General features: G+C 48.6%; 1 protein-coding gene across 2 annotated transcripts in view; it reads right to left on the bottom strand.

Annotated features, from left to right (window-relative positions):
• AMOTL1 (angiomotin like 1) overlaps window positions 1–12505 on the bottom strand; it is a gene marked incomplete at both ends in the record, with an annotated part of 59103 nt that extends 46598 nt beyond the window's left edge. Inside the window, 2 exons of one of the 2 annotated variants that reach the window (XM_079541875.1) lie at window positions 11164–11214; window positions 12421–12505. In XM_079541875.1, the coding sequence (XP_079398001.1) occupies window positions 11164–11214; window positions 12421–12505 (136 nt within the window). Of the gene's footprint in view, window positions 1–5090; window positions 5134–11163; window positions 11215–12420 lie in introns of those variants that run through there. The other variant, XM_079541876.1, reaches the window with a different exon arrangement.
• Window positions 12506–27683: the final 15178 nt, after the last annotated feature.

Here is a 27683-nt window from a genome sequence, read left to right as displayed (position 1 = left end):
TCCTTGCCGAGCTCCTCCCTCATTTCTCATTTCCAATGAGACCCTGGCCCAGCTGCCCAGAGAGCTGTGGTGCCCCATCCCTGGAGGTGCACAAGGCCAGGCTGGACGGGCCCTGGGCAGCCTGAGCTGGTGGGGAGTGACCAGCCCACGGCAGGGATTGGGGCTGAGTGGGCTTCAAGTCCCCTCCAACCCAAGACATTCTGTGATTTCTGCCTCACTACCAATTCTCCCAGATCTCAGTGGTTGCCCAATACCGATTCATGTTTCCTTTGTCGAAGATAAGCACATAATTATGCCATATCATTCTGATACAGCTACGCAATTCATTTCAAGATTCGTAACCATTTCAATGAATCATTCACTAAGATTAATGCTGGAAATGCAGCAAGGACCCACAGATGCTTAAATATTTCCTGTTTCTGATGTGGTTTTGGTCTGGTTTTGAAAGGGATCTAACCCAAAACCTCATAGGAAGCATACTGCTGTGACTTTACAGGAAAGCCACGTCTTCATAGCAATACCAGCACTTCCAGGAAGCAGATTTCCTCCTCAAAAGCTATTTGGAGTAGGCGGTGTTCTTCCAGCCAACCTACTGTGACTTATATCTTCACTGAAACACGCCAAAAATGCCCATTTTGCGTGGCCTGCTGCTATTTTGATGCAGCACTGGGCGCTGTTTTCCATGTGGCTCCTCCACCATCATCCACCGCTCCCAAAATCTTCCATCCTGCCAGACACAAGCAGTGGGTGTCCTCCAAATAATCTCCTCCCAAGCTGTGCTGCAGCTCAAAAAGAGACTGGAGCATTTCAAGCACCTTCCAAAGCAGCCATCTGAAATTAAGAAGGGAGTAAGGCGGCTTTGCGCTTTCCCATAAACTCCTCCATGGTCTGTAAGGAGGATCCAAAAATGACAGAACAAAAATGACACCGTTTCAAAGCCCACATCTGTCCTTTTGTCTCACAGCCAAGCCAGCAAGAAATATAAATACCTCATTCCACCTTTGGAATATTTCCTCTGCCCTGTTGCTGGGTAAATTACAGTTTGAGTTGGAAGGGATCCTCAAAGGCCACCCAGTTGAATCCCCCACAATGAACAGGGAAACCTACAGCTCCATCAGGTGCTCAGAGCCACATCCAGCCTGACCTTGAGTATTTCCAAGGATGAAGCACTCATCACTTATCTCGGGTCAGTGAGAAAAGGATTGATGAAGGAAAACGAGACGAGGACAGTTAAAGCACCGCTGGTGCCACGCCAAGACTGGGCTATGATTTCCCAATGGGATACAACCGTGTCCCAGACATGAGATGCCCCACCCAGCCCTGTGCTGGGCAGGATGCACAAGAACCCAGTCCCTCTGCAACTTAGCGACAGGAACCTTTGCTCACAGCACTGTGCTGTTCCCCTGCCCTAAAAGAGCTCTGGGAGACTCTAGCTGGGTACTACCACTTCCCTTTCCGAAAAGGTCATTACCCAAGAGAGCACTGAACAATGGGAGAAACTATCACAGGAGGGTCAGGCTGCGTGTTAGGGAAAGGTACCCCCACGGGACAGCGGGCATACAACAGAGCAGCAGGCGCAGTCCCCAGCTGCTGGAGCTTAGGGAGCGTTTGGACGGCACTCTCGGACATTGGATTTGGATTTGGGTGGTCCTGCATAGAGCTGGGAGTTGAATTTAATGATCTTTTAGGCTCTCTTCCAACTTGGGATATTCTGTGATTCCGTGATACAAAGGTTAATGAGAAGAGGCAACGGGGGCAGCAAACCCCGAAATTTAAATGCATGTATAACCAAACGCTTTCCATTTAACTTCAGCCCAACACACTGATTTTCATATACATTTCCCCTCAGCAAAAACAAAGCGGCCGAACCCAGAGTTAGGAACAAAGCAAAGCAACCACCCTTGGAAGGCAGCTCACAGAGCTGGCAGCAGATCACATGGATGCTGTGAGCGCAGGGCCCAGGCTGCCTGCCCAGCGGATGCCCGCAGATCAGGTGCATGGGCGTGTGGGGGGCACAGATGGCAGCAGTGCTTTCATCTCGCTGGGACATGATTTTTATGAAATTTTAATAATTCATGGGTTGGTTTTTTTTCCCTTCCACCTTTCCAGGTTGGCATGCTGTGGAGAGGTGGGCTGCAGATGGGGTATCTGGCTTGCAGAGGGATGCCATGTAACCTGCACTGGGAGGAGCAAGGAGACACGCTTTTTACAAAGCTTCATTACGGCTTACAGAAAAATACGTGTCTCCACTTATTATAAGGTACAAATTTACCTCTGAGGCTACAGCACTGAGTCTACAATGCAGAGCCAGCCTGGATTTATAATAAGGATTCAAGTAACTGAATCAATAATTGAAATTTCTGCTTTGATCAAAGCGCTATGATTACAACTTGTGTTGGCGTTGCTGCTCTGAGATAAAAGGTGAGGTGCTGCTCAGAGCCAAAGCAGCACAGGAAGGAACTCTCTGACAAGGAGTGAAGCACAAAGGCTGGCACGGAGCTTGGGAATCAGCATCAACCAGCCACAACATGGACAAAGCATCAACCAAGCAGGAGCTGAAGCTACAACTAACTGTGCTGTACTTACTGCCTTTAAAAGCGATCTCGTTACAGAAATGCCCTGGCACGATCACTTTCATCGGATATTTAAGCCTTTCCATTAATTAAACAGAAGTGAAACAGGACCCAGGACTGCAAAGACACTGGGATCATTAAGGCTGGTTCCCGGGCACTTCCAGCAACCACGTCATAAAACTCCCTTCTTGCAGTGCATGGGCTGTGCCTTGATGTGGGCATTTTGTGCCCCAGTTCCTCCCATTTGAGAGCAGCTTTGGGCTCCTGTTCCTCCAGCACACAGACGTCCCCCCGGTTCCCACTCAGTCCCCAGTGCTGCTCTTTCTCCAGGCAGTTTCCTGCCAGTGGTGTCCTTTAGGTTAAATAGCTTTCTCCCTGAGTCATTCCCACAAACTTGCAAGCGTACAAAGGAGCCTGGGATACGGACAGAACAAAAATAGTACAAAGACCGTACAGTACTCTTTAACTGAAAATGCAGGCACTGAACTCTATCTTATGCATCTTCATATTTCTCAAGCTTTTCCTTTTTTACACAGCGAGCCACACAGCCAGCACTTTGCTCCATCCACATACAGAACTGAGCGATAACCCAACCCTATGCACAGCCGCTGCCTTATTCTTATCTTAACCGCCCCATCTAAGGGGAAAAGACATTAAGCCTTCTTCCCACCAGAATATATATTAAAATTATGCGCCTTCTGTTATTAAATCATTACTCGCAATTTAGAGTCAGCCGCTTTCAAAGTGCGGGAACGCAATAAAGGTGCTACACACAAAGGTGCTAATGAGGTAACTGCCTTCAGCTCCTGCTCCCAAGTGACTGAGCAGCATCCATCCCCTGCACATCCCGCTGCTCCCGCCCTCACCCGCAGCAGGACGACAGCGCTAAGATCTTCTCCCTCCTCTGTGCCCATAAAACACAACTAAACCCGACCTGCTGAGAAAGTCACTTCAACACCAGAAAAAAAAAAGAAACAAACAAACAAAACCTCTTCCTACGAGCATGAAGTTTCAACAAAAAGTTGAGTGAGAACATGAGCTCGCAGCCCCCTGATGGCTTCCAGTAGAGGGAGGTGCAGCAGGCACATCCTCCCATTCTCCTGCCTCCGCCCTGAGCAGCATCACACCATAGCCAGTCCACAGTGTTGGGCACAGCACCACGTGCTTTGCTCCAGTTGTGACAGACCTGTTGCCGAGGGAGGGCTCAGCACTGAGCCATGACAAGCAGCGCAGGGACTGTCGCTGGGACCCCCAAGCACTGCCATTATGCAGGGATATAAATGAGAATCAAGGGGGTGACCCCAAATGCTGCCATCCCCAGGGTCCTTGGGGCACGCTTGGTCTCCTGCAGTGCATCCCATGGGAAGGCAAGGCTGGGGGGCACATCTTGCCTCCACGCACCATCCCAGCACACAGTGACTTTGCCTCCTCGCCAAAGCCACGCTGGTTAATGTCCTTCCTCCACTGGAAGAGAGCTGTGGTGCTCCATCCCTGGAGGTGCTCAAGGCCAGGCTGGATGGGCCTCAGGCAGCTGAACTGGTGGGGGGCAACCAGCCCATGGAAGGGGGTTGGAGCTGGGAGGGCTTTGAGGTCCCTTCTAACTGAAGCCGTCCTATGATTCTATATGACATTTTGTTATCATAAAATCATTTTTATCTGAAAGATTCACTTGGGAGAGTGCTGTCCCTGAGGACTGAACCCCACTGTTCTGCTCACTACCAACGACCACATATTCATTCACACACTCAGGTGTCCGTGAAAACCTCTACGTGGGCAGGGCACAGCCAGGCACTGCCCGCGGGAAAACGAGCCCACTGCCCAGCTCCAAAGCCTCCCCAGTCCCGCCAATCTCCCCCGCCGTATTACTCGCAAGGCAACAGCAGCACAGCCCCGCGCTGCCCCCGGCCCCGCAGCTGCTCCCGGTCCAGGAAAAAGGAAAAAAAAGTGCACTTCTTTCCATCGCAAAAGGAAAACAGGCGAGCAGCGACCTTCCTGTAGTTCAACACGAATCGCAAACCACGGCAGCAGGGCTAGGAAGGGGGAGAAGTTCACTTCGCGTACCATTTATTTATTCCTCCTGTCTCAAGGCGTTTTGCTTTTACATAGAACTCGACCTCCTCTCTCCGCGCAGGAGAAATACCGGCTCTCCGGCGGCCCCAGCCCCGAGCCGGACCCCTGGGGACGGCGCAGAGCCGCTCCCGGTCCCCGCGGGGCTCCGCGCAGCACCGCCCGCGGACAGCCCCGTTGGAAGCCCTCCTCCTACCGCTGCGTTCGTGCGGGACGGCACCGCACCATCGCTCGGGGTGCCGCCGTCTCGCACCTCTGCTGGCGAAGCGGAGAGAAAGTCGCCCAAGCGCCCCGGGGAGAAGCACGGAGACGGGGCTCCGAAGGGTCTACCGAGCAGCCCACTTTCACCCCGGATCCCCCGGCACGGCGCCGGCCGCCCCACCGACATCCCGCCACCGCTCAGTACGACCGCGCGCACACACGCGGATCCCGAGACCACCCGGCGCTCACCTCCGGCTCCGCGCCCCGCCGCCCCCGGCAGCACCGCGGCCATCCGCGCCGCTCCCGCCGCCCCCGGGCGCGCTCCGCTGGGGCGGGGCGGGGGCGGCACCAGCGAAGGGGCAGGGCCAAGAGAAGGGGCGGGGCTAACGGGTCGTAGTGGGCGTGGCCTAGAGGTTGTGGGCGCGGTCTGGGCATGAGGGCGGAGTTTATACATGGGGGCGGGGCCTGGTGCTCGCGGGACCTGAATTCCATCCTAGGAAGCGCGCAGGGGATGGAAGCGTGGCCTCCCCCTTGCACTTCTAAATTCGTGGAATCGTTTTGGCTGTAAGGGACCCTAAAAGGCCATCTAGTGAAACTCCTCTCCAGCGAATGAGGACACCTACAGCTAGTCCCAAATTAAAGCTTTTAAATGCTTTAATTCTCTGCAAAATTCCTCATTTTCTGGAACAGCTTTCCAAGTGGTTTTCACAGCCTTTTTTTCCTGTTTGATTCCACTTTGATCTATAAACCACACAGCCATGGAGGGCAGCAGGCTGGAAAGAGAGTTTTGTAATCCCTCTGTAGTTGAGTACATCTGAATGCTACCAGGAAGGTTTCGGCCACCTGCATCGTGCCCACCCAGCAGCACCAGGCCAGCACCGCTCTGCCTTCCCCATGCTGCAGCTCCACTCTTGGTACAGAACTTCCCCAGCATGGGGAAGTAAGGATCCTCCAGCACCTGGGCACTGCTGCTGCCACCAGATCTGGGACCGGCTGTCCTGAACTGCAGGCACACCCGGGTATGGATGCTCATTACATTTGCACCCACCCATGCGTGTAATCACTCAGATTCCTAATGCAACAAGCCAGCAAATAATTGTCCCAGGGCGCCTGGCCCTGCAGCAACCCCAAACGCCTGCAAGCAGCTTCCCTTCAAGCTGCTGTCCCCTACGATAGGAGCTTCATAGGCAGTGCTGTGTTTGAAGGAATCTCTCTGCACATCTGTTTTTCCAGCTCTGCCAAAGAGCTTTCATTTCCCCCTAAACCTGACCTGCTCGGTCACTGGCTGCTCAGCAGAGCACTGGTTCCTGGATTCACTCCAGTGCAAGATAAGGTCAGTGCAACAAAGAAAAAGAAACAGCTGGATGTCCACTGAGCAGTGGGAACAAACAGCGCGGGGACCGGGGCTTTTTTTTCCCTTCCTTTTCTACTTGTCCAATGGGATTCATTCCCTGTGTGTTCATTCCCCCAGCACACTGTATCACCGTATCACCAACGCAGCATTTCCTGCAGCCTGGGGTTGCCCTGCCTTTTCAATCCGACTTTTTTTTCTGCCGTTCAACAAGCTCATCCAGAACGGCTGCAGAACCATCTCTGATGGGGAAGGAAGGAGGTGGAAAAGTGGTAGGGGATGAGGGAATGGAAGAAGGGAAGGGAGGAGGGAAGGAAGAAAGCAAGGGGGAGAGGCAGAGGAGCCTCTGCACATGTTCCTCTATGGGGAGAGTTTCTCCCTCCCTGACCTCACTTTCTCCAAAGCCAGAAGTTCCTCCTCAGGGTTTGCCAAGGAGACAATGAAGTGCTCCTCTGTTGGACCACGCAGAGTGTGAAACGTTCTGGTTTCATCATTTGAAGAACAAAAGGAACACAGCAGTCCCAGGCTGACTCATATCTGCTGAAATCCAGCAGCCAAGCAGTGGGAGAGCAGAGAGAAGAGGGATGGAAAGAAGAGGATGCGAGGGCTGCTTGTGACTTTTTCCCGGTTAATTGCTGTAGACACAAATACCACTTTGCATCATCCCAAAATTTAAGAGCCCCCAGTGTCCTCTCTCTGACATGGCCACTAAGCAGACAACTGCAGAGGACATATAAGGAAAAGTACAAACACAGATGATGTTTTCTCTAGTACATGAGCCCATTTTCCAGCAGTTCCTGCACTGCAGGAACTTCCTGAGCTGCATCATTGGTTCTGAGGGCCCTACATAGACAATTTTTTTCCATGTTATTTTCTAATCACTGTTTGAGCCCATTCATACTTTTGGCACCCTGGACATCCTGTGGCAATGGGTTGCACAATGTAATTGTATGATGTTTGAAGGCATACTTCCTTTGGGTTGTTTCAAGCCTTTCCTTATTTATTTCCATGTCATTCGTAACTCCAGTACTTCTACCATATCCTCCTTCACTTGTTTCTTCTCCACTCCATGAAGGCACAGGCTGCCCAGGGAGGTGGAGGAGTCCCCATCCCTGGAGGCATTCAAGACTTGTGGAGATGTGGCCCTGAGAGTTGTGGTTAGTGGGCATGGTGGGGATGGGCTGAGGTTGGACTAAGTGAACTTAGTGGTCTTTTCCAACCATAATGACTCAGTGATTCTAAGTTGTAGTTTACTCAGTGTCTGCTTTCATGGAAGCTGCACTCTCCCTTGGTCACCACTGGCTCCCTTGTCTGCTTAGGACTGAAGAATCATAGAATGGGTTGAGTTGGAAGGGACCTTCAAAGGCCATCATGTTCCAAGTCTCTCTACACCACCTACCAGCTCAGGCTGCCCAGGGCCCATTCAACCTGCCCTTGGGCACCTCCAGGGATGGGGCAGAACAGCTCTGTGGGCAGCTGTGCCAGGGCCACACTGCCCTCATGGGGAATAATTTCTTCCTTATACCTTGTCTAAATCTCCACTCAATCAGTATAAAGCTGTTACCTCTTGTCTGATCACTACATGCCCTCCGTGAGTTTTCTCCAGGAAGCCCAGAAATGCACTCATTGCTCGAGGTATGGGTGAGCCATGCCCTGGTCACACAGCAGCAACCCTTGGAGGGGTTTCCAAAAGTTGGGCACAGTAAGCAGAGCTCCAGCCTTTAAGAGGCAAGAAGAAAAAAACATTAGGAAGGGATTTTCCAGCCATTGTTAATTCCATTCTTGGAAACACTGAAACAATCAAAGCCTTTGCAAATGTGCAGAAAAGGAGGATATGGGTAACAGCCAGCGCAGATTCAGCAAGAACAGAGCTGGTCAGACTAAATCAATCTCCCGTGATGAGGTGATAAATCTTGTAGATGAAGGGTGAACTGCAGATGTCCTATATGTTAGCATACATGTAAGGCTTTTTATATTGTGTCATGTGGTATTACAAGTAAGAGGAAGAGAGAGGGAGAAGAAAGTGAGTATGTAAACACATGGCTGCTCAAAACCCTTCTCAGAACTGAGTTACTAATGCCACAAGGTTGCACAAAAACCTCTCCTAAATCTGGTGCTGCTCAGCATTTCCAGGAATGACTCAGAACCCAAGCAGAGCTTTTTATGTTTGCAATGGACACCAGGCTGGGATGAACTGCCAGCATGCTGGACACAGTGCTGGAGCTTGAGGCAGGCTTGCCAAGGAGGAAAAAAGAATGGGAGTTGGTGATACAGAAGTGCCAACTGAAGCAGCAGCTCTGTGTCACCTGCAGATCCTATGCACGAGCCAGGATTGTGCTCTTGAGAAAAGAGCAGACCTTGCAGAGAGGGGATGGCACTGCAGCTCTCTGCCCTCTGATGGCAGCTGGAGGGCTCGTCTAATTTGGGATAGATGCAGAACATGGAGAAACATGAAAGAGGAGGGAAAAGCACTGCAAGGCTGGAAAAGACATCCTGTGAGACAAGGGATTGGGGTTATTTAATCCAGCAAACAGACAGCTGTGTTAAAGTCAGAACCTTCAAGTACAAAATACGCAGTGGAACATGAAGAGAAAGTGAACAAACCTTTTACGCCTGCTTTTGGCAGCACAGTGAGTAACTGGCTGAAATTACAGATTTAATTAGATACCAAGAAAACCTTTCCAGCCCTTGGAGCAGTGCGACTCTGGAGCTGATTCTGTGGGAAAGCCGCTGGGACTCCTGAACACGGGCTGGTTCACCAAGCAAGGTGGTGGATTTGTCAGTGAGACTTGCCTTCAGGCAGCAAGGATCCTCAGCGGTTTTTAGAGTAATGAAGCTGTGTTACAATACTACAGTTTTGTCTTAGGGTGTTACTGTTAGTAAAGCACCAGAACAGGTTGCCGAGAAAGGAGGTGGATGCCCCATCCCTGAGACACCCAAGGTCAGGCTGGATGGGGCTCTGAGCACCTGATCTAGCTGTGGGAGTCCCTGTTCACTGCACGGGGTTGGACTAAATGATCTTTAAAAGTCCCACCCAACTCAAACATTTCTATGATTCCAATAGCCTAGATGGCCTGTTTGACCAGAGAAGAGCACCAAGTTGGTGTTCTCAGGCTTACAGAATCCCTTCAGCACAGGGTACATCTGAGCTGCAGCCAAGATGGTCTTCACCCCTCTGACGTGTTGGTTCTCACCACCTCTCGCCTGGCACTGGCACCATGCAGCTGTGTATGACTAAGGTCAGGAGCAGAGCCAGCTGCAAGTCCACCCACTGGGAAGAAGACAAGGAGAGAGTTCAGTTTTCCATTACTCATTTTGCTATCTCACATGCTTTGTCTACCTCAGATGGAGTCTTGTGCTGCATTTGGAAGGCAGAGTGGAAACGTAAGGTGATGCGAGCACTGGTTTCACTAATCTTTTCCAGCCTGAGGGATGTCTGTGTAGAGAGAAGTAGTGTCCAAGGAGTTTTTGGGGGTGGGGCTGTGCAGAGGCCGTGGGAGATGTCACCAGCACAGCCAACTACCCACACTGGCTGGCTCAGACTGTTCCCCCATTAGCACAAGGAAGATGCCAGGACCCAGGTTGTCCCATGTTCCATCCCTCATTCCTACCTCATCCAGTGTCCTGCTCCTTGCCTAGGTGTCACCAAGAAGCCAGCAATAAACCTTGTTCTTCACATCTAGAACATGTGCTACTCCACTAAAACCAACCAAATGTTGTTGTCTTTGTCACTGCGTTTGCCAAAACCTGGAAGAAATGGGCACATGTCCCTGCAGGAAGGCTCTAGCCAAGGGGAGATGATGAGCTGCAGAAGACCAAGAAGAAAAAGAGCTGGTGGAAGCTGTGTCACAGAAAATGTGTTTTAAAGTAACTTCATTTGTTTTAAATCACCTGGGCAGTGAATGAGGCAGCCAAGGGGAAACTGCTGGCTTTATTCCCATTCCCTGTTAGACACTCGTGGCCAAATGCGTTAAAGTAGTCTCTATCCTGACACCAAGTGGAGAAGGCTCACAAGAACTTCTTTAAAATGCAATTGTATGTATGAAGCTGCCAGTGAGGGCTGCTGCTGACCCAGTCACCCCTTCTGGAGCCAGTTCATGGGCATTCTGGTATTTGTAGGACATTTTCAAGATTCTGGCTCTTAGCAGCAGTGATTTCCGTCAATGCACAAGACAACAATCACCATTCTGGACTCCTGGACTTTTACCTTCCTATCTCATGTGCCTCATGCAGTGAGCAGCCCAGCACATGCACACTGAGCTTCCTTATTGGAGCCAAGATGGATTTCAAGAACAGTGGGGAAAGCATCACCTGTGAACTGAAGAGAAGGGAATCCTTCCCTGGGGAGGAGTGCTGATGCTCTGCCAGTAGTGATGGGCACCATGCTGGGCAGTCCCACGGCTGTCACAGATCTGAGCCCTGCACCTCCCCAGCTGCCCTAACCTGAGAATTTCCATGTGTTACATCCATAACCTTCCTGCATGGTCTCAGGAGGGACTGATGCCTTGATGTTCCCCTGTCCACCTCACAGCTCATTTCCTTGCCCCACCTATAATTCATTCAGAGATACCTACTGATGTTAGGCTTTCTTTCCACACCTCTACTTCTGTCTCCCAGGGTTTAAAAAAAACCCTCACTCTGTTGCAAGGTGTCAGAGAGTCACAAATTGCCAGCCAGATCTCAGAAGTGCCCGCAAGCACTGCACTGGGCAAATGGCAACTCCTCTACCAGGAAGAAATTCTGCACACATTTCACACAGAAGGATGCTGAGCACCTCTAACATTGAGCAGTCCTTCCCTCTGATGGATGGCGTTCAAAAGCAACATGGAAAAAAGAGCTTGGTAATGATGCATTTCAGCAGTGGAAAGCATTTGGCTTCTGCCCCGAGTTTCAACTGAGTCATCTCCTAATTGCTCTACTGAGCACAGAAGAAAAAAGAATTGTAAAAAAAAGTATTGCATGTGGACTTACCCAGCTGATCCTGAGCAAACAGGGCTGGTGCACCTTCGGAAAGCTCATTGTCTGAGGGGAGAAGAAGAAATGCTTGGAAAAGTCAGCTCAGGATGTAGTGCAGGTGCCAGGTGAAGAAACTTTCTTTAGGCTCACCCTGTAAGTGCCTTTCCCCTGTCATTGCAGGTTGCTGAGATCCAACAGGATCCAGCCCTAAGCAGCTGGCTCAGACCCCCAGTATCCCTTCCATCACCCCACAGCCCTGTGGCACTGCAGGCAGGGGCTGTGAGCTGCTTGGGTAGCAGACCTCAATACAGGCAGGGTTTGGAGATGGCTCTTCTGGAGATGGTGGGGATTTCTTTATTTTCCAGAACTGCATTCAATACCCAAATGCTGCTGAATTCCAGAAACTCAGTGCAATTTTCCAAAATAATAACATTTACAGAAGAGTGCTTAGCTGGGAGATTGCACCCAGGGCTGCTGCGCTCATAATACATGCGTTTCTTTGTCTAATTCAGCTGTGATGCAAAAGGAGGTGATGCTGGGGCTGGCCCAGGGGACCCCAAGCCTCTGGCAATGGGGCATGGAGAAACACACGTGGCTTCTTCTGCTTAACGTTTCAATGAGGATTGGAAAGCAAATCCCAGCTGCTGTCAGGAAATAAGGCAGAGAAGAACTGATGCAGGAGGTCAGTTTGTTAGCTATTTCCCATTGCCCCAAGAACACTTGTGGAAATTTTTAGATAGCCTCTGGTGTTGTGGTGTGAGGTTGGCCGGCGGCCCTTGTTCCTGCAATCACTACTAGGTGTGTCCCTGAGGGTCTGTCCCGAGCTGTCCCACACAAATGTGATTGAAGAGAGGAGGGGATATTTTACCAGCTCTCCTCCTGGCTCCTCCCTGCCCACAGTCATGCAAAGTTAGGGTGGTGACACCTAGCACAAGTGGTGTATCAGCTCCCCAGAGGGTAAATTCTAATTTTTTATTTTATTTTATTTTATTTTGTTTTGTTTTATTTTGTTTTATTTTATTTTATTTTATTTTTAATTTTTAGCAGATCGTTTCAAAGAATAAAGACAAGCAGCAAATTGAGCCCCTGGATCAATCTGCCAGCCCCTGCAGTTTGGATCAGACCTTTCCCACCTTTACACTAAGCATTCTCAAGTTGGTAGTAGCCTCATGTAGTCCCTAGGACTACCGCAAGCACAGGGAAGGGCAGCAGGACATGTGAAGGCTCCCAGCATCATCACTGAACAGATTAAGATCCACAGTGATGTCCTACCTCCTTTCACACCAACAAAGGGATGGATCCCACCATGAGACAACCAGTTGGCTTCATCCAGCTCCCAGTTTTCACCAAGGTCCATCTCTGATCAGCAGCATCAAAGCTCTGCTTGCGATGCCTCCTGCAACTCTCTCTGGGGAATAACAAAAAAAAATGCACTAAATGTCTGTCCTATTTCATACCACTTCCTGCTTTTCTCAGCAGAGGAAAATGTCTTGTCAATATTTCAGGAGGAAAGGAAAAGAAAAAAATGTCACGACTCAAGAGGGAGTATTGGAGCAAGGAGTATCTGCTTCTGCCAAGCCATAACCCACCACACTGACAAGTCTGTTGACTGGGTCAAAAGGCTGCTGATCCCTTGACCTTCTCCAATTCCTTCTAACACTGAGAAATTCCTAATCCCTTGCAACATTTGTAGGAATAGAGATTTATTTTTGAGGAGGATGGTGCACTGTGAGGGCATCAGTCATGGCTGGGAGTCATAGCACAGGGCTATGGTGGCTCATATTTTTCCTCCCTGGCCTCTTGAACCTGTGCACCCCTGATGGGGAAAGTACATGGGGGGCATTTCATTTATCCACCTTTTCTTAAAGCGAGGTTATACAGATCTGGGAGGGAATCATACAGAACCACACAGAATTGCAGGGGTTGAAAGAGACCGTAGGGAATCATCAACTCCTATCTCCTTGCTAAAGCAGGAACCCAACCTGGTAACCCAATGGAGCCCTTGCAGAAGCAACAATCACTAATTTATTGAGGAATCACACAACAGAAGGGATCTCATTACTGTTCACAAAGATCTGAAGTGCAAGAATCAAGTTGATGAGGGCAGACTCTTTCGGATGGTGAGCAACAATAAAACAAAACATAAATGGGCAGAAACTGGAACACAGGAAGTTCCATACAAACATGGGGAAAAGCTTCTTTACTGTGAGAGTGACAGAGCACTGGAACAGGCTGCCCAGAGAGGCTGTGGAATGTCCTTCTCTGGACATATCCAAGACCTGTCTGAATGCCTACCTGTGCAAACTGCTATAGGGAACCTTTTTTAGCAGGGAGTTGGACTCAGTGAACTCCAGAGGTCCCTTCCAAACCCAAAGATTCTGTGATTCCGTGAATTGTGTTGGGATGCAACAAAAAGTCACTACTGAGTTTTTTTTCCATCTTCGGGAAGGCGAAGAAGAGATGACCACAGAGACTCTCCTTAAGGTTGTCCAAGGTAAACCCAGACCCCAAATTGGGGTTGATGGGGCATCAGCAGCTTCTTTGGACATCCTGTTCCAGTGCCTCATCACCCTCAGAGTGAGACCTCTTCAGGCTAAACAAGCCCAGCTCCCTCAGCCATTCTTCATAAAAGAGATGCTTTCACCTTCTAATCACCTTCGTGACCCTCTTTTGGACTCACTCTTGCAGCTCCACGTCCTTCCTGTAGTGACAGCCCCAGACTTGGACACAGATGGGGCCTCAGATGAGGGCAGAGCAGAGGGAGGACAACCACCTCCCTCGCCCTGCTGGTCACCCATTGATACAGCCCAGGACATGGTTTTATACAGCTGATAAAGAAAGAGTCAGATGGGCTCTCTCCCCATGGCCAAGATCTCTCCCCCCATATCTCCTGTTCATGGGTAACTCCCAGCCACATCACAGAGCTACGCTTTTGGTTAAGGCTGTAGCCCCAGGTAGACTTGATGCCCCAATGAGGCAGGTGGGTCCCATTGCGGTGAATCATGGCTGTGCTGGTGCTGCCCTGGCTGGACAGACTTGTGAGAGGTCACTTTTGCAGGCCTCTTGCTTAACCAGCACCTTCATTAAGCAGAATTAAATCCTTGTGCGTATGCGTTTGCTGAACAGCACCTAGAACAGGTCTCTGCTGCATGCGGTGTGATTGGGTTTTTTGATGTTGCAATTTCACCTGAAGCACAATTACAAGGTGCAGAAACACTCAGCGAGTTTGGGTTGAATACACAATTAGTTTTAGCTGAAAGAGAAGAGAAAGCATTCTGAGAGAATCAGCAAGGCTCCATTTTGATGTTTTAAAAATGAAACATATTTTGTTGTTCTTTCAAATGATGTTTTCCATCTGAGAGTGACCCAGTTTGCTTTGTCTTTTCTTTTTCCTTTCTTTCTTTCTTTTTTTTTTTTTTTAAGATAGGAAAAACGCTAAATAATCCCAACCAGAATGCCTTATGCAATGCCTATGAAAAGAAATAAGAAAATCCAGGAGAAGAAAGGAAACGTTCTCCTTTAGGGGGTGACCCAAAACAAAAAATATTTTCTGTTTTTCAGTTCAGCCACTGAAATGGAAAACCTATTATTTGCACAGCTCCATTACTGGAAGGCATCCCATAAAGGCGTACTGTTGGCAATGTATTCCTTCCACCTGCCAAGGGAGAGGTTGGTCTGCAAGTTCAATAAAAGTATGAGAGGGAAAGAGCAGAAGGGAAAGTTACCAAACAGTGGAGGAGATTAAATGGCTTTTCCATATTCACTCATTGCTCTAACAGAAGATAGAAGCCACCTTACAGCCTCAGCCTTTTGCCTGCTGTCCATCTCTGCTCAGTCATATAGACATGAAGCCATGTAGGCACGAGCCCTGACCTCCCATCAAACAGAAAATTATTTGCAAATGTACAATTTCTAACTTAACTGATTCAGAAAGTCCATTCTGTACAGGAGAAAGAAAAACACTTTGGCATGGGAGGGAGGAGGCATGGACCGTAGAATCATAGAATCACAGAATCACCAAGGTTGGAAAAGACTTCTAAGATCATTCAGTCCAGCCATCCACATACCACCAATATTTCCCACTAAACAATGCCCCTCAGTACGTCTAAATGTTTCTTGAACACCTCCAGGGATGGTGACTCCATCACCTCCCTGAGCAGCCTGTGCCAGTGCCTCACCACTCTCTCAGAGAAGTAAAGGTAAGAAAGAGGCATCACCACTCAGCCCAGTGCCTGGCAGGGCTGTGAATGATGCTCTGGCTCCTCAAAGAGCTCAAGCTTGTTTCAGTCAATAGCCAGCACCTATTGCCTCCATCTTTTAAGAAGATAAAAAAACAAATGCTGTACTTCCAGAGTGCTTTTACACAGATCCTGTGCTCAGACTCCATTTAGAGCAGGGAAGCTTGTTTTACGCACCCACAGCTTGCCCCCAGTCCTCCAAAAGCACAAGATGAGCAAAGACATTGCATTCCTGCCAAGATACACGATATCTTGATACGACATAAAAAAGTAGTGGAAGGAGGGGTAAGTTAAGACCCCATTCACTTCACAGCCTTCATTATACTTCAGCTGACACCCACACGGATCACAAACCACTGTCGCTTTTCTGATTGACCTATAAAGCTCTTTCCAACTGCAGAATAAAATAGTGCCTTGCTGAATGACCATTTCAGCAATATTTTACAGCCCCTCTGGTCTGTAGGAAGCTGGGAGGGAGCAAGCCTCATTCAGGCTCCTCATTGGGAATATTTCCAGTTTAAAACAGTCTGCCACACAGCATCTCTGGGCACCCAGCAGCTGCGTTGGGAATTACTTCTTTAGTACCATGAACTGCAGAATGCACATTACCAGAGCAGGAGGAAAATAAAAGTTAATGACTTGAGACTAACCCAGATAGACGAGAGATTACAGAACCAAACCCTCTCTGCTCTAGTAGGGCTTGATCTAGGGCACAAGCAGCTGGCGGCTCTCACCCAAGCACTGCCCTCAAAAGCTGCTCCATCCTCATGGCTCACCAAAATGGGTAACTGCTGACCCAACAGGAGATGTTGCATGAGGGATCTCCCATTTATTTGAGTCATTGTATCTCCTTGTTTCTTGTATTTGTATTTGTTCTTGTATTTCTTGTTTCCTTGTATCTCCAGTTCAGCTCCAGAACTGCTGAAAAAGCTCTATCTGTAACTATCTACTTGATGAGAAGGATGGAACAGTGGCATTTTACAGAAGCCACAGTCTGCAGGTGGCTTGCATAGTCAAGCTGAACATTTCTGGTCCTTCTTTCTTGCACAAGGAATGAAGGAGGGCACAGTTCCATGAGAAGGTTGTACCACCTCTCTTAGTGCATGGTTAGGTTTGCTGATCACCATACACATGTTGCAGGTCTGAGCCCCCAGAGGGCTGCATACAAGGATTTGTAGTTTAGTGATATGTTTATTTATATTAAGAATCTTTTGTTTTAGTTTCAGAAGACCTCACATGAGAAACATTCAGAGCAGGATTCCACCTGGGGTAATGATGCAGTGTGGGACACCTCGACAGAGGTGCAGCACCAAGCCAAGCTGGTACTGCCTCATGAGGCCATTTTGGAGGATGATAGAATCACAGAAAGATTGGAAGAGACGTCTGGCTCCATCTGGTCCAAGCTCTGTTCAAACAGGGACACCCAGAGCAGGTACCCAGGGCCATGTCTAGGCAAGCTTTGGAGATCTTCAAGGAGGAGACCCCACAGCCTCTGGGCAGCCTTTGCCAGTGCTTCATCACCTGCACAGCACAGAAGTGCTTCTGGCAGACAGCGGGAACCTCTTGTGCTCCAGTTTGTGCAAAAAACAGGGTTTGGGGAAGAGCTGCACAACAGCTGAGGTGGGATCTGCAGGGAAGATTTGCTCTGAGGAGAGCAGGGTTGAGTATCAGGCACCATTTTAGAGCAGGAGAGGACATAAGGGGGTCTGAAACCAGATGATCTTTAGTTGATCTTCCAAGCCAAGCCATTCTATGATTTCATGAGAGAAATCTCTGTTTCTGCTCATGTTGCAAACCCCATAGCAGAGGCTGGGCATTTCTAGTCTGTTTTCCAGCAAGAGAGAATATCAACCGTAGCCTGGCAATTTGAGGCACTTGGGATGGACACTGGCCATCCTGCTGTTCTGCTTCATTGCCTCTCCCCTGAAGACTCCTTTAATTAGCTCCAAAGGTGACTAATGAGCTGTTTGTTAATACCATCATTCAAAAAGCTCTATCTGTAGCTGGACTTGGAGTTTTTTTTTTAAAGAAGTGTGTTTCAGCCAACTGGCAGAGCATAATCACAAGTTAATTACATGATCTCACAGAAGTTATCTTGCACTAATACATCATTAATCTGATCTTCCAACGACTATGGGAGAAGCCCAGAGCCAAGAAGCACTTGTAGGCTCCCCAGTCCCCAGGACAGAAGCCTTTTTCATAAAGACTGAGGGTTTACACTCAGCAGATGTGACAGGACAGGATCCTCCACAGGTCGTGTCGCTCTCCTCGCCTCAGCAAAAACATCCCATCCAGGAGCTGTGAAACACATCATCTTCTCCAAAGGAAGCCTTTGCCAAAAGAGCTGTCACCTTGTCTCTTACCCAGTCTGGTATCAGGGGAGTTATTTTTCAGGCAGATGGTCTTGAGTTTCCCACACTGGTGAGGGTAGGAGCTAGAAGCTCCTCTACATTCCTTTGGGCATGCCGTAAGGATGAAGAACAAATTAATAACTACATGGCTATCTGCATGACATGACTTCACTGCTGTAGCCCAATCCTTGCTGGGGACACATATCTACACAGGTACTCAGGAACTAGAACAGTAGCCTGAACAGCTTTAAGAATATCCTTAATGTCAACCAAGCCCTTAACCCAGGAGCCCCCAGGAGCAGCCCCGAGGCACACACTGGGATGCCCAGGGCTGCTTGCGGTACTAACTGCCCTTGCCTGAGGTTTGGGTGGTTTAAGATCTGTAAGGTCCTCCGAGCTTCTGCAGTGAATAAAATTCCTCTTACTTCTTTGTTCTCTTCCAAATACGGCAAATTAAACTGTAACATAGCGATTCAGATGTTAAAGCACTTAAAGCAAAGATTGCATTCTTTTGTATCCTCTACAGATCTGCCTGGGCTAAACTAAGACTACCAAACACACCACACCTTATTTTTGCCGGTTATCTTCACAGGCGATTATCTGCCAGGTTATTTTACCCATAATAATCACTTATCTAGTTAAGAGATTATAATTTATCCATGCTGTTCACGTACCTCTTGGGAAGCACTGGACCTACTTTATGGTGGTTTTTTTTGTGTTCCAAATAGGAAACCTTCCAGCTCCAGCCTGATTTTGTGCTCCATCTCTCAAAAAGCAGTTAAATAAAAAATGGCAGATCTTACCTCACAAAATGTCTGTATTTCTCCAGCAACAGAAAGTCTCTGTGTCTCTGTGCTGCAAGAGCAAAGCTTTCTTTCTCAGGGAGATGTTTATCCCTCCTTGGGCTCCACGAAAACTATGCAGCCATTGCCTGGACTTGCTTTGGGTTGTGTAGGTAAGTCACGGGAATTCAGCTGCTCTTGTGTGTTCAAAGAGCTTCAAAATACTCTAACCCACCTACCGGCGCTATGGTTCCCGCAGGTATGTGAAGTATGCGTTTGTCTTCCTGAGTCATGTAATTGTCTTTGGGAAAGTAGAGCCACGGAAGTGAAATGGAGGGGAAAAACAAGGACCAGCCACTGGAATTCCTTGAAGGTCAGCAGTGACCCACTAAGATCGCCTCCATCAGGTGTGGTGGAGACTTCACTAGCGCATTGTGCCAAGCATGAATCTGAGGGAGACACTGGGCTGTCTGCTTCCATTCCTACTTTCCCTATGTAGGCAGTGCCTGGGTGAAGCAGCGGCACCTCTGGAGCCCAATGCTCAGTGAATCGCGCAGGTTACGGTACAGACTCTGGCCAGGGGGAAGGGAAGCAAGATGATTCGTGCATGAATGATGGTGAATGGAGGCTGAGTCATCAGTGATATGAATTGAAGAAATGGTGTGATGCATCCGTGTCTGGGCTAGTTACATCTTGATAAGGGTGGTGAGGGACTTCCTACATTTTCTGTTGAGTCAAAAGCACCTGGGGGAAGGTGGCACTACTGAAGGGATTTGTGCTACAATCAACTGCTACCCGAGACAGTCTCAGAAAGGGAATAGATACCATAAGAGACTGGAATACCACTGAGGTGAGCTTGGCAGGAAAGTCTCTTATGCCAAGCATAGGAAAATGTAGAGTAAACAACTCCTTGATCACACTGCCATCTTGCAAGGATGAATATGGCCTTACTACAGAGCACACAGTTCCAGCAGACATTCACACATGGCACCATTTTATCAGATTTTTCATTTTTTCCAGTTGTTTTATAATAAAGACTTCTCAGAAGTGAAGCTCCAGATCACTCCAACTCATACAGGCAAACAGCCAGCTTACTTGGGCATAGCAAGGCGTCACAGGTGAGGCAATTGGAAACAGATCTCAGCTTTAGCTTCATCTCCCAGAAGACCAACTCCAACCACCATCATCTTTGGCAGCTTACAGTACTCAGGAGATGATTTCAAAGTTATGAGCTCAGCCATGAGGAACTTCCAGCCACCAGGTTAAACAGAAAACCTCAGACCTAAGAAGGCAGCAGCTCCCTCTTCCAGGGCCAAAGGGTGGCCCAAGCAGCCATGTGTAGTGAACGACAAGGAGAAATGTGCTGTGCAGGCTTTGAGCTTTTGTGAGTCAGGAAGATTCCTGGTGCTAGGATGCTCTAAGACTGACCTCAAGTTCAGGCTCACTGAAACAGTGCCAAAGCTCACCAGCCATCCCCAGGGGGCTGGTTACCCAGGACATGCCCCAAGGATGGAGATGACCCAAGGACTGAGGTATCCCAAGGATGGAGATGACCCAAGAATGAGGATGCCATGCGGTCTTGACTGTACTGGGAGACACCGGGAAAAACCTTAATGCTCAGGGAGAACTGAGCCATCAGACATTCAGTACTTGCAGTAGAGGTTTTGGATTAATTTTAAAAGCAAAAAAAAAGAAAGGAAAGCAAACTTAATTACAGAGACACAGTGAGTCATTAGTTCCCCATCAGGTTTACAGCAGGCTGCACCAATCTGCCCTTTGGGCAAATGAAGCAAGCCCTTGCAGTCCAAATCCAGCAATTCCCAGTGGGCAGGGGTGTGGAGCTGACCCTGCGCGGCATCACACCACAGAGCAGGGGTTGCCTACATAGGAGCATCCCTGCTTTCCTCCCACCCTGTGCTTGAGATGAGTGTCATCAGCCTGCCCATCCTTTCTCCAGCTGCTTCACCCGAGCCTGGGGGGACTCGGTCAGTTGGGTATGAATTAACCTCACCTTGTGATCTTGATCTCATGTCTCTTGCTGCTCCTGGTCGTTCACTGCACAGAGGTATTCTCTCTGTATTAATGAGGGAGGTCTTGCTCTCAAAGCTTCTGTCTCTTAATCCTAATTTACTCCCTGGTGAAGCACAAGAGCAGAGTGAAGAAGCTTCTCTGATCCAAAAACTAAAGTGAATCATCCAATGCACTGCAGTGCGGCTCAGACAAGATTTCTGCTGGCAGATGGGAAATACTAGAGCTTCTTGCTGAAGCTGTGCCGTTTTTCAGAAGAACGATTTAGAAATAAAATATTAACAGCACTGTCCTCAGAGGAAGCTGCTTCTGGGGATGACACTGTGGTAAACAAAATCAGATCTCTGCAGGGAAAGAACAAAAAGGGAACCCAAGCAGCATCTCACGGAACTGCTTCACTGGGATCAGAAAAAAAGACAAAAAAGGATTTTTAAGGCAATGGTGGTGATACCATCTGTGGGAGGAGTTGTGGCAAAATCAGACCCCAGGACATGCTCACTGGCCCATGTGGAGGATGCTTGTCCTTGCCCCCACCACCCAGCTGCACACATGAGTTGTGTGGTGCTGCCCCTGTTCTGGCTCCCAGCCCATACTCCTTCAATTGAGCTTCACCCAATACCATTGCTCCATGCCCTGATTCTTTCTGGCTCCTCCTGCACAGCCCTGACCTCCCCAGTGCCACATTTCACCATCCTAGGACAAGCTGGTGCTTGCTGCTGCTGTACCTCTCCCCACAGACACCCAGAGCCCCAGCTCTGGCTGTACAACACACCCTGATGAGCTGCCAAAGCTTAGATGGATGGGGCCATGCCTGGGAGGTGCCAGTGCTGCAGGCTCGCTCTCGCCCTGCGCGTGTTGCAAGCTCTACCGGGAGCAAATGCCTGATGGATACACAAACAAACGGCTGCTGGTTGATGGTCCCACAATCGTCACACATGGGTTTAAGGATTTGGCTTGTGTGGGCTGGGATGGTTGAAGAGCAGAGCCAGTGGGATCTCAACGTGACGGTAAAAGGCAGGTTGGCTTGTGTCCACCACGTAGAAGAGAATGTGGAAGTACCGCCACAGTGATGAAATGATGGGAGACAAATCTTCCTGATCCTTTCTCCAAGATAAATGTGTGGAGTACATGGTGCTGACACGAGTACATGACCTGTGGCCCCTCAGAAGAGAGAGGGAAAAGCAGAAACAGAGATGGCTGTGGTACAGTGACCTCACATTACAGAATCATAGAATCATTATGGTTGGAAAAGACCTCTAAGATCATCTAGTCCAGCTGTTCACCTATTGCCAATATTGCCACTAAACCACGTCCCTAAGTACCACACCTACACATTTCTTGAACACTTCCAGGGCTGGTGACTACACTACCTTCCTGGGTAGCCTGTTCCCCTTCAGAGTGTTGTAGAGAGTGATACAGCCTCCCCTGAGCCTCCTCTTCTCCAGACTGAACAATTTCATCTCTGTCAGCCACTCCTAATAAGACTTGTACTCCGGATCCCCCACAGCTTTGTTGCCCTTCTCTGGACGTGCTCCAGTGCTTCAATGTCTTTCTTGTAGTGAGGGGCCCAAAACTGGACACAGCAATGAGCTGCGGCCTCACCAGTGCTGAGTACAGGGGGACCATCACCTCCCTGCTCCTGCTGGCAGCACTATTTCTGATACAAGCCAGGATGCCATTGGCCTTCTTGGCCACCTGGGCACTGCTGGCTCATGTTCAGTGAAGCGCTGAGCAACACTCCCAGGACCTTTTCCTCTACATAGTCTTCCAGACACTCTGCTCCAAGCCTGTAGCATTGCCTGAGGTTGTGACCAAAGTGCAGGACCTGGCACTTGGTCTTGTTGAACTTCATCCCATTGGCCTCAGCCCAGCGACCCAGCCTGTCCAGATCCCTGTGTAGGGTCTTCTTACTCTCAGGCAGGTTGACACTTTCCTCCAATGCAGTGTCATGTTGATGCTGTGCCAAAGAAATGCAGCCACTTTTGTGGAGCAGCCCTCCTTTCAGCCACAACTTCATTCAGCCTGACCCCATCACCCCGATGCCAACATCCCAGCACAAAAGGACTTGAATGGTGCCACTGCAAGGAGCAGAGCAAGTGCCACATCTGGGTTTTTTGATGTAGTCTAGCTCAGGGGCAGAGCTACACAGAGCACAGGTCTTGTTCAGGGAAAGGTTGTCAAATTCACATCATCATACAGTCATGTGCAGAGCTCCCTGATCTGAAGAGAACAAATGATTCCCAGTGTGGCCCTTGGTGGCCAGAGGAGGACAGAGCTGGAAGCCCCACTGCTCCTGCCACCAAGCAAGGGGTTGGCCGTAAGTCTCAGATGCAGTGTGGTGGGGTGAGCCCCTGTCACCAGGCCCCAGCCTCCTTCTTCAGTTCTCAGAAAAAAACTGGAGACCGTGGTTTTCCCTCCACATAATAAATAAACCATATATAATAAAACCAAATGCTGAAATTTCTAAAACCTCATAAAAGAGAAATGCTATTTTCCAGCCAGCTCTTCTTGCTGCTTAAGAAAACAAAACTATCTTCACGAGAAACATATCGGCATGGCGATCACATTTGTTCCAGCTAAAACGTGAGCCTTGCCAGCTCCGTTTCTCCTTTCACATCACTGGTTGACTGCTCTTCAGACTTGCACTTTGCAGCAACCAGGGGCTGTTGATTTGTGCATGTTATTTAAGCTCTCAGCAAGGAACCAAAGTGACAGTTATCCATCCCATGGGGACTCACAGGAGACTCTGCCAAGCACAGTGGTGCTGCATAAGTGTTGTGAGCTATGGGTGAGGGATGGCCATAAAGAAAATATGCTCAGGTCTATTGTGGAAGAGCAGTGTCTTACAGAATGCATCCAGGTGTATCATGGGAACTGGGGAACTGAGTAGTTTAATTGTTCCATGCAGTAATCATAAAATTATAGAATTATACAATAGTTTGAGTTGGAAGGGACCCTTAATGGTTACCTAGTGAACAAAAACACCTACAGCTAGATCAGGTGCTCAAAGCCCCATCCATCTTGAATGTCTCCAGGGACGGGGCATCCATCACCTCTTGGGGCAACACAGCTGGTTATTACATATGCATATAGCAGATCAAATCATCAGTTATACAACACCAGTGGGTAGCAGCTTCTTGAATGGGAATGGCTCCAGCTGTATGGGCAAAGAGATGGAGAAGCACCCTGGAGTGAGAGTTCCCCAGGTTAATGATGCTGTTTCATTTCTCAAGCAATGATGGACCAGATTCTCACCTACAACAAAGCAAGGATGTGGGGGATAGCTTTATCTTTTTTACTCTTTGCTATGCAGAAATTAATAATAGCCAGAAAGAACTTGCTTCAGCTCTAACATGGTTCCAATAATGTCAGTAATCTAAATAACTTCTCTATGGCTTTACCAGGCTGTTCACTGTAACAGCCAATCCTACCCGCTTGGGTTGCTGTGATACTCTGGACAGAGGCATCTGGGACACAGATTCTTTTTAGAGATGTTGGTGGGTTTTTTGTTTTTGTTGCCGTTAGGTATTTTTTGCTACCACTCATAAATGAAGAACAAACTTCATCCATCAGAGATATTCAGCTTTGTCTTACCCTCCCACAAAGGAAGCAACGGCTCTCATGCCTCTTTCTATTGTTGCTGTGACCCACACACTGGAAGCATGCCTGAGCAGATTGGAAACACCTTCTGGGACATGGGGCAATCTCGTGACTCTTCCTAAAAAGATGACACAACAGGGGCAGCTCTGCCTTCTCCCTCCTTCCAGTAACTGCTCACTCCAAACTCCCCATCACCACAAGTGGAAGACATCTATTCTCCTTCGGGGACTGTAAATCATATTGGATATACTTCTTCAGCTATCCTAAAAGCCAGAGTTAGGCTTTATTTTATTTTATTTTGTGAATAACACAACATTACCTGTGTACCTTGCAGGAGAACTGAAGGGGACAGAATCTATTTCTTTTCCCCTCTTGGCAAGCTACCATTCCATTGTAACCATTTGCAGTTGGGCTGCACGCTGGGGTTTCCACTGTTTTCTTCTAGACATGTAAACCTCCACAGTTTTCCCAAGGGCTCAGGACACGGGGAGCCCCAGGGCTGCTCCCCATCTATGAAAGGGATGTGACCACACAGCACTTGCCCACAGCACCTCCTGCACCCACTGCCCACAGCAGGTAGGAATGCTTTGATAAAGTTGTTGTTTTTTTTTTCCTCTGGAAAATATTTTTTTCAACCTCTTTTTGGGAATGTACCATTTTCAACAAAACCTCTGCCAGGAAAAGTTTCTCAGGCTGGAATTTTCAGTCAACGTGTGGAGAAGCCACCTGGGACCAGGCAGCAGCCGGCGGTTGGGCTGTGCTGCAGGGACCTCAGATGGCCTGCTTCAAATAAACATCTCCAAGCCAAGCCTGCCACATCATTAACACCACAGTTAAGATCGCGGGCTCCAACTCTTGTTCCAACGAAATTAGTAAATCAAAAAATATAAAGATGAGGTTTGGTCCTCCTGCAAAGTAGGGGGGAAGAAAAGCATAAAAATGAAGAAACACTTCTTCCCAGCCATGCTCAGGCTGTTTGCTTTCCAGGCAATGGTCTGCACGTGTTTCCCATGATCTCTGTGTGTCCCAAGCTGAGATCCAATCACTCACAGCATGGCTGCTCCCTGGAAGACATGAGGGGCGACAAGCTAAGCAGGCACACAATGACCTGAGCCCACAGCACTGTGCAGGGCTGAGGCTCACCCTGTGCTAAGCTGGCTCGAGCCTTGTGCCCACCCACGTCCTGCCCTGCCTTCACACATTCCCACACTCCCAGCACTGAAATGCCACATGTGGCTGTGACCGACATTTCCCTCATAGCACAAAGCAACTCCATTCCCACAAGTGGGAAAAAAAAACCAAAAAACACAAACCACTTAAACATCCCCGTTCCAAAAATCTCATCCCTTTCAGCTTGTCTCGGTCAGCACTTCTGAAATGATGGGGAGGCCCTTCACACCAGGGCTGGTCCTCTGTGGAGCATCTGTCCAGCTGCAAGCTCTCCAAGAAGAGCGGAGAGAATGAGGAAAAAGATTTACAGCAGGCAACTGGTTGAGAAGAGACATCCCATTATCATTAATAAATTCCAAAACCAGACACTTTTTTTCTTGGGAAACCTTTCATGAGATCACAGGGCAGCTCATGGAAGATCTTGGTGGCAGCTTGCCTTCCATGTCCCAGTCATCCCATGCACTGGTTAAGGCTGCACCACTAGCTCTTGAGGGCTAAGAAGGAACAAGGGCGCAGACTGGAGGCTGACATCAAGGAGCTGCCACCATTTCAAATATTTTTTTATCTGCTTACTGGCATCTACAGTGCAAACAATCACCTCCAGCTTCAGTCAGGGTTTTCTTTTGAACAGACCTTTTATCTTCTTCCATTTGTAGTCTTCATGACAACCTCTCCTCCCAAAAATGCAATATTTAATCCAAACCGAAATGGGTTTTATTCCCTCCCCCTCTCCCTCCCCCCATTTGTCAGCCCAGCAGCCAAAGCAAATGCAGCCGTCCTTACACCCGCACTGCAGGCTCTGCAGGAGCAATAAATAACAGCACTGCTTCCAGCCTACCTTAGGAGGTCCCTCCTCGTTCCTCTGGCTGCATCCAGCTCTCCTGCTGTGATTTTGCCCCCACCCCCACCCCCCATGTGCTGCTGCCTTGCACAAGGATGGCTCAGAGGTTAGTATTTGTATTGTGGAAATGGGCATCCAATGGCAGTGCTTGGGATGGGATTCAACCTTCAGGGAGTTATTCCTGGCTCCAGTCAGGCTGTGTGGGAGAAGAGGGATCTAACACAAGCTTTTGACAACAGTTAAATTTAGGATTAACACAGCTCTAAAATGGCCCTAAACCTTCAGGAGGAGCAGCTCCCACAGCCCCCACCTCCCCACGCCAGTGGCTGCTGCAGCTCTGGGTGGCCAGCACAGGGACAGGGACAGCTTCCTCCACCCAGCCCCAAAATGATCAATTTATTCTCAATCCCAGGTCGTGTGCGGTTTGTAGAGGCGGGTGGAAGCTGTGGCTATGTAAATGCAGTTTGGGTGTTTTGGCACTCTGAAGGAAGCTTCTCGAGTTTACACTCCCTTTCATGAATATCTTACTTTTTTCCTCCTTGATTTCTTGCTCATTCTTGCAAAGCATCTCCAGCTCCCAGGTCACCATCCTCTGCTGCTGTACAGGGACCCACGCCAGGAGCCGGAGCGGAGCTGATGGATATGTCTCTCACAGAAGTGTCAGCCTCTATCTCCGTCTTTCCCTCTAGAAGGATGCTCTTGAAGTTCACTTTTCTGATGGTGGCTGGCTTTCTTTCAGTCTAAACACATTCATGGGCACTTCACATCCATTTTTTTCTTAAGCCTATGTTCTCTTTAATTCAAAAAGCTTACTCACATCCCCTTTTTCTAGCCTAGGAAATTATTTTGAAAAGAGCAGTCGTAACTCTTAAAAACAGCACTGAGCTGTGTTATATATTTCAGCTGCTATACACTCGCTTCCTAAGGCTTTGACATGCAAAAATTCATCTGCTTAATTTTGTTTTAATATGTCGGACTATTAAAATTACTGGGACTACTCAAAAATAAATGAAACATAACTTTGCTGGGAAATCGGCTGTGTAATTAGCTGCATCTCTGTGTGTTCTGCATCTGAAAATGTATATTCTGTTCTAAAAAAGCCTTGTTGAAAAGATTACAATATGTGTTTTCTGTCAATAGAAACAAATCTCCTTTAATTTGCCTTCTTTCATTACAAAATTAGAGCTCTATGATGAATTAATACCATTACTTTGGTTTAAGAGATGTTACAAGCTTATCTAAAGCTGCAGAGCTGCCTCAATGTCTTTGCAGTGAGAGTAACACAAAGCCCACACCCAAACCCAGCAAGGTGCCCCCTGGGGCTCTCAGCTCTGCTCAGACAACAGCTAGCGTCTGTCTGTCTGTCTGTCTGTCAGCCAGGAGAGGCCTCTGGATGGGCTCTGAGTGCAGTTATGCAACTTCAGCAGTAGCAGTTCGTTTACGTTCAGTCTGCAGCTCCCTATCACTTCTGATCGCTGTGCAGTGATTTTGCATGCAGTTTAATGATAAAAAGATGACAAAACTT

This window comes from Tetrao urogallus (genome assembly GCF_951394365.1).
Source record: "Tetrao urogallus genome assembly, chromosome: 1".
Taxonomy (NCBI): domain Eukaryota; kingdom Metazoa; phylum Chordata; class Aves; order Galliformes; family Phasianidae; genus Tetrao; species Tetrao urogallus.
This window is presented reverse-complemented; position numbering and strand designations above follow the sequence as displayed.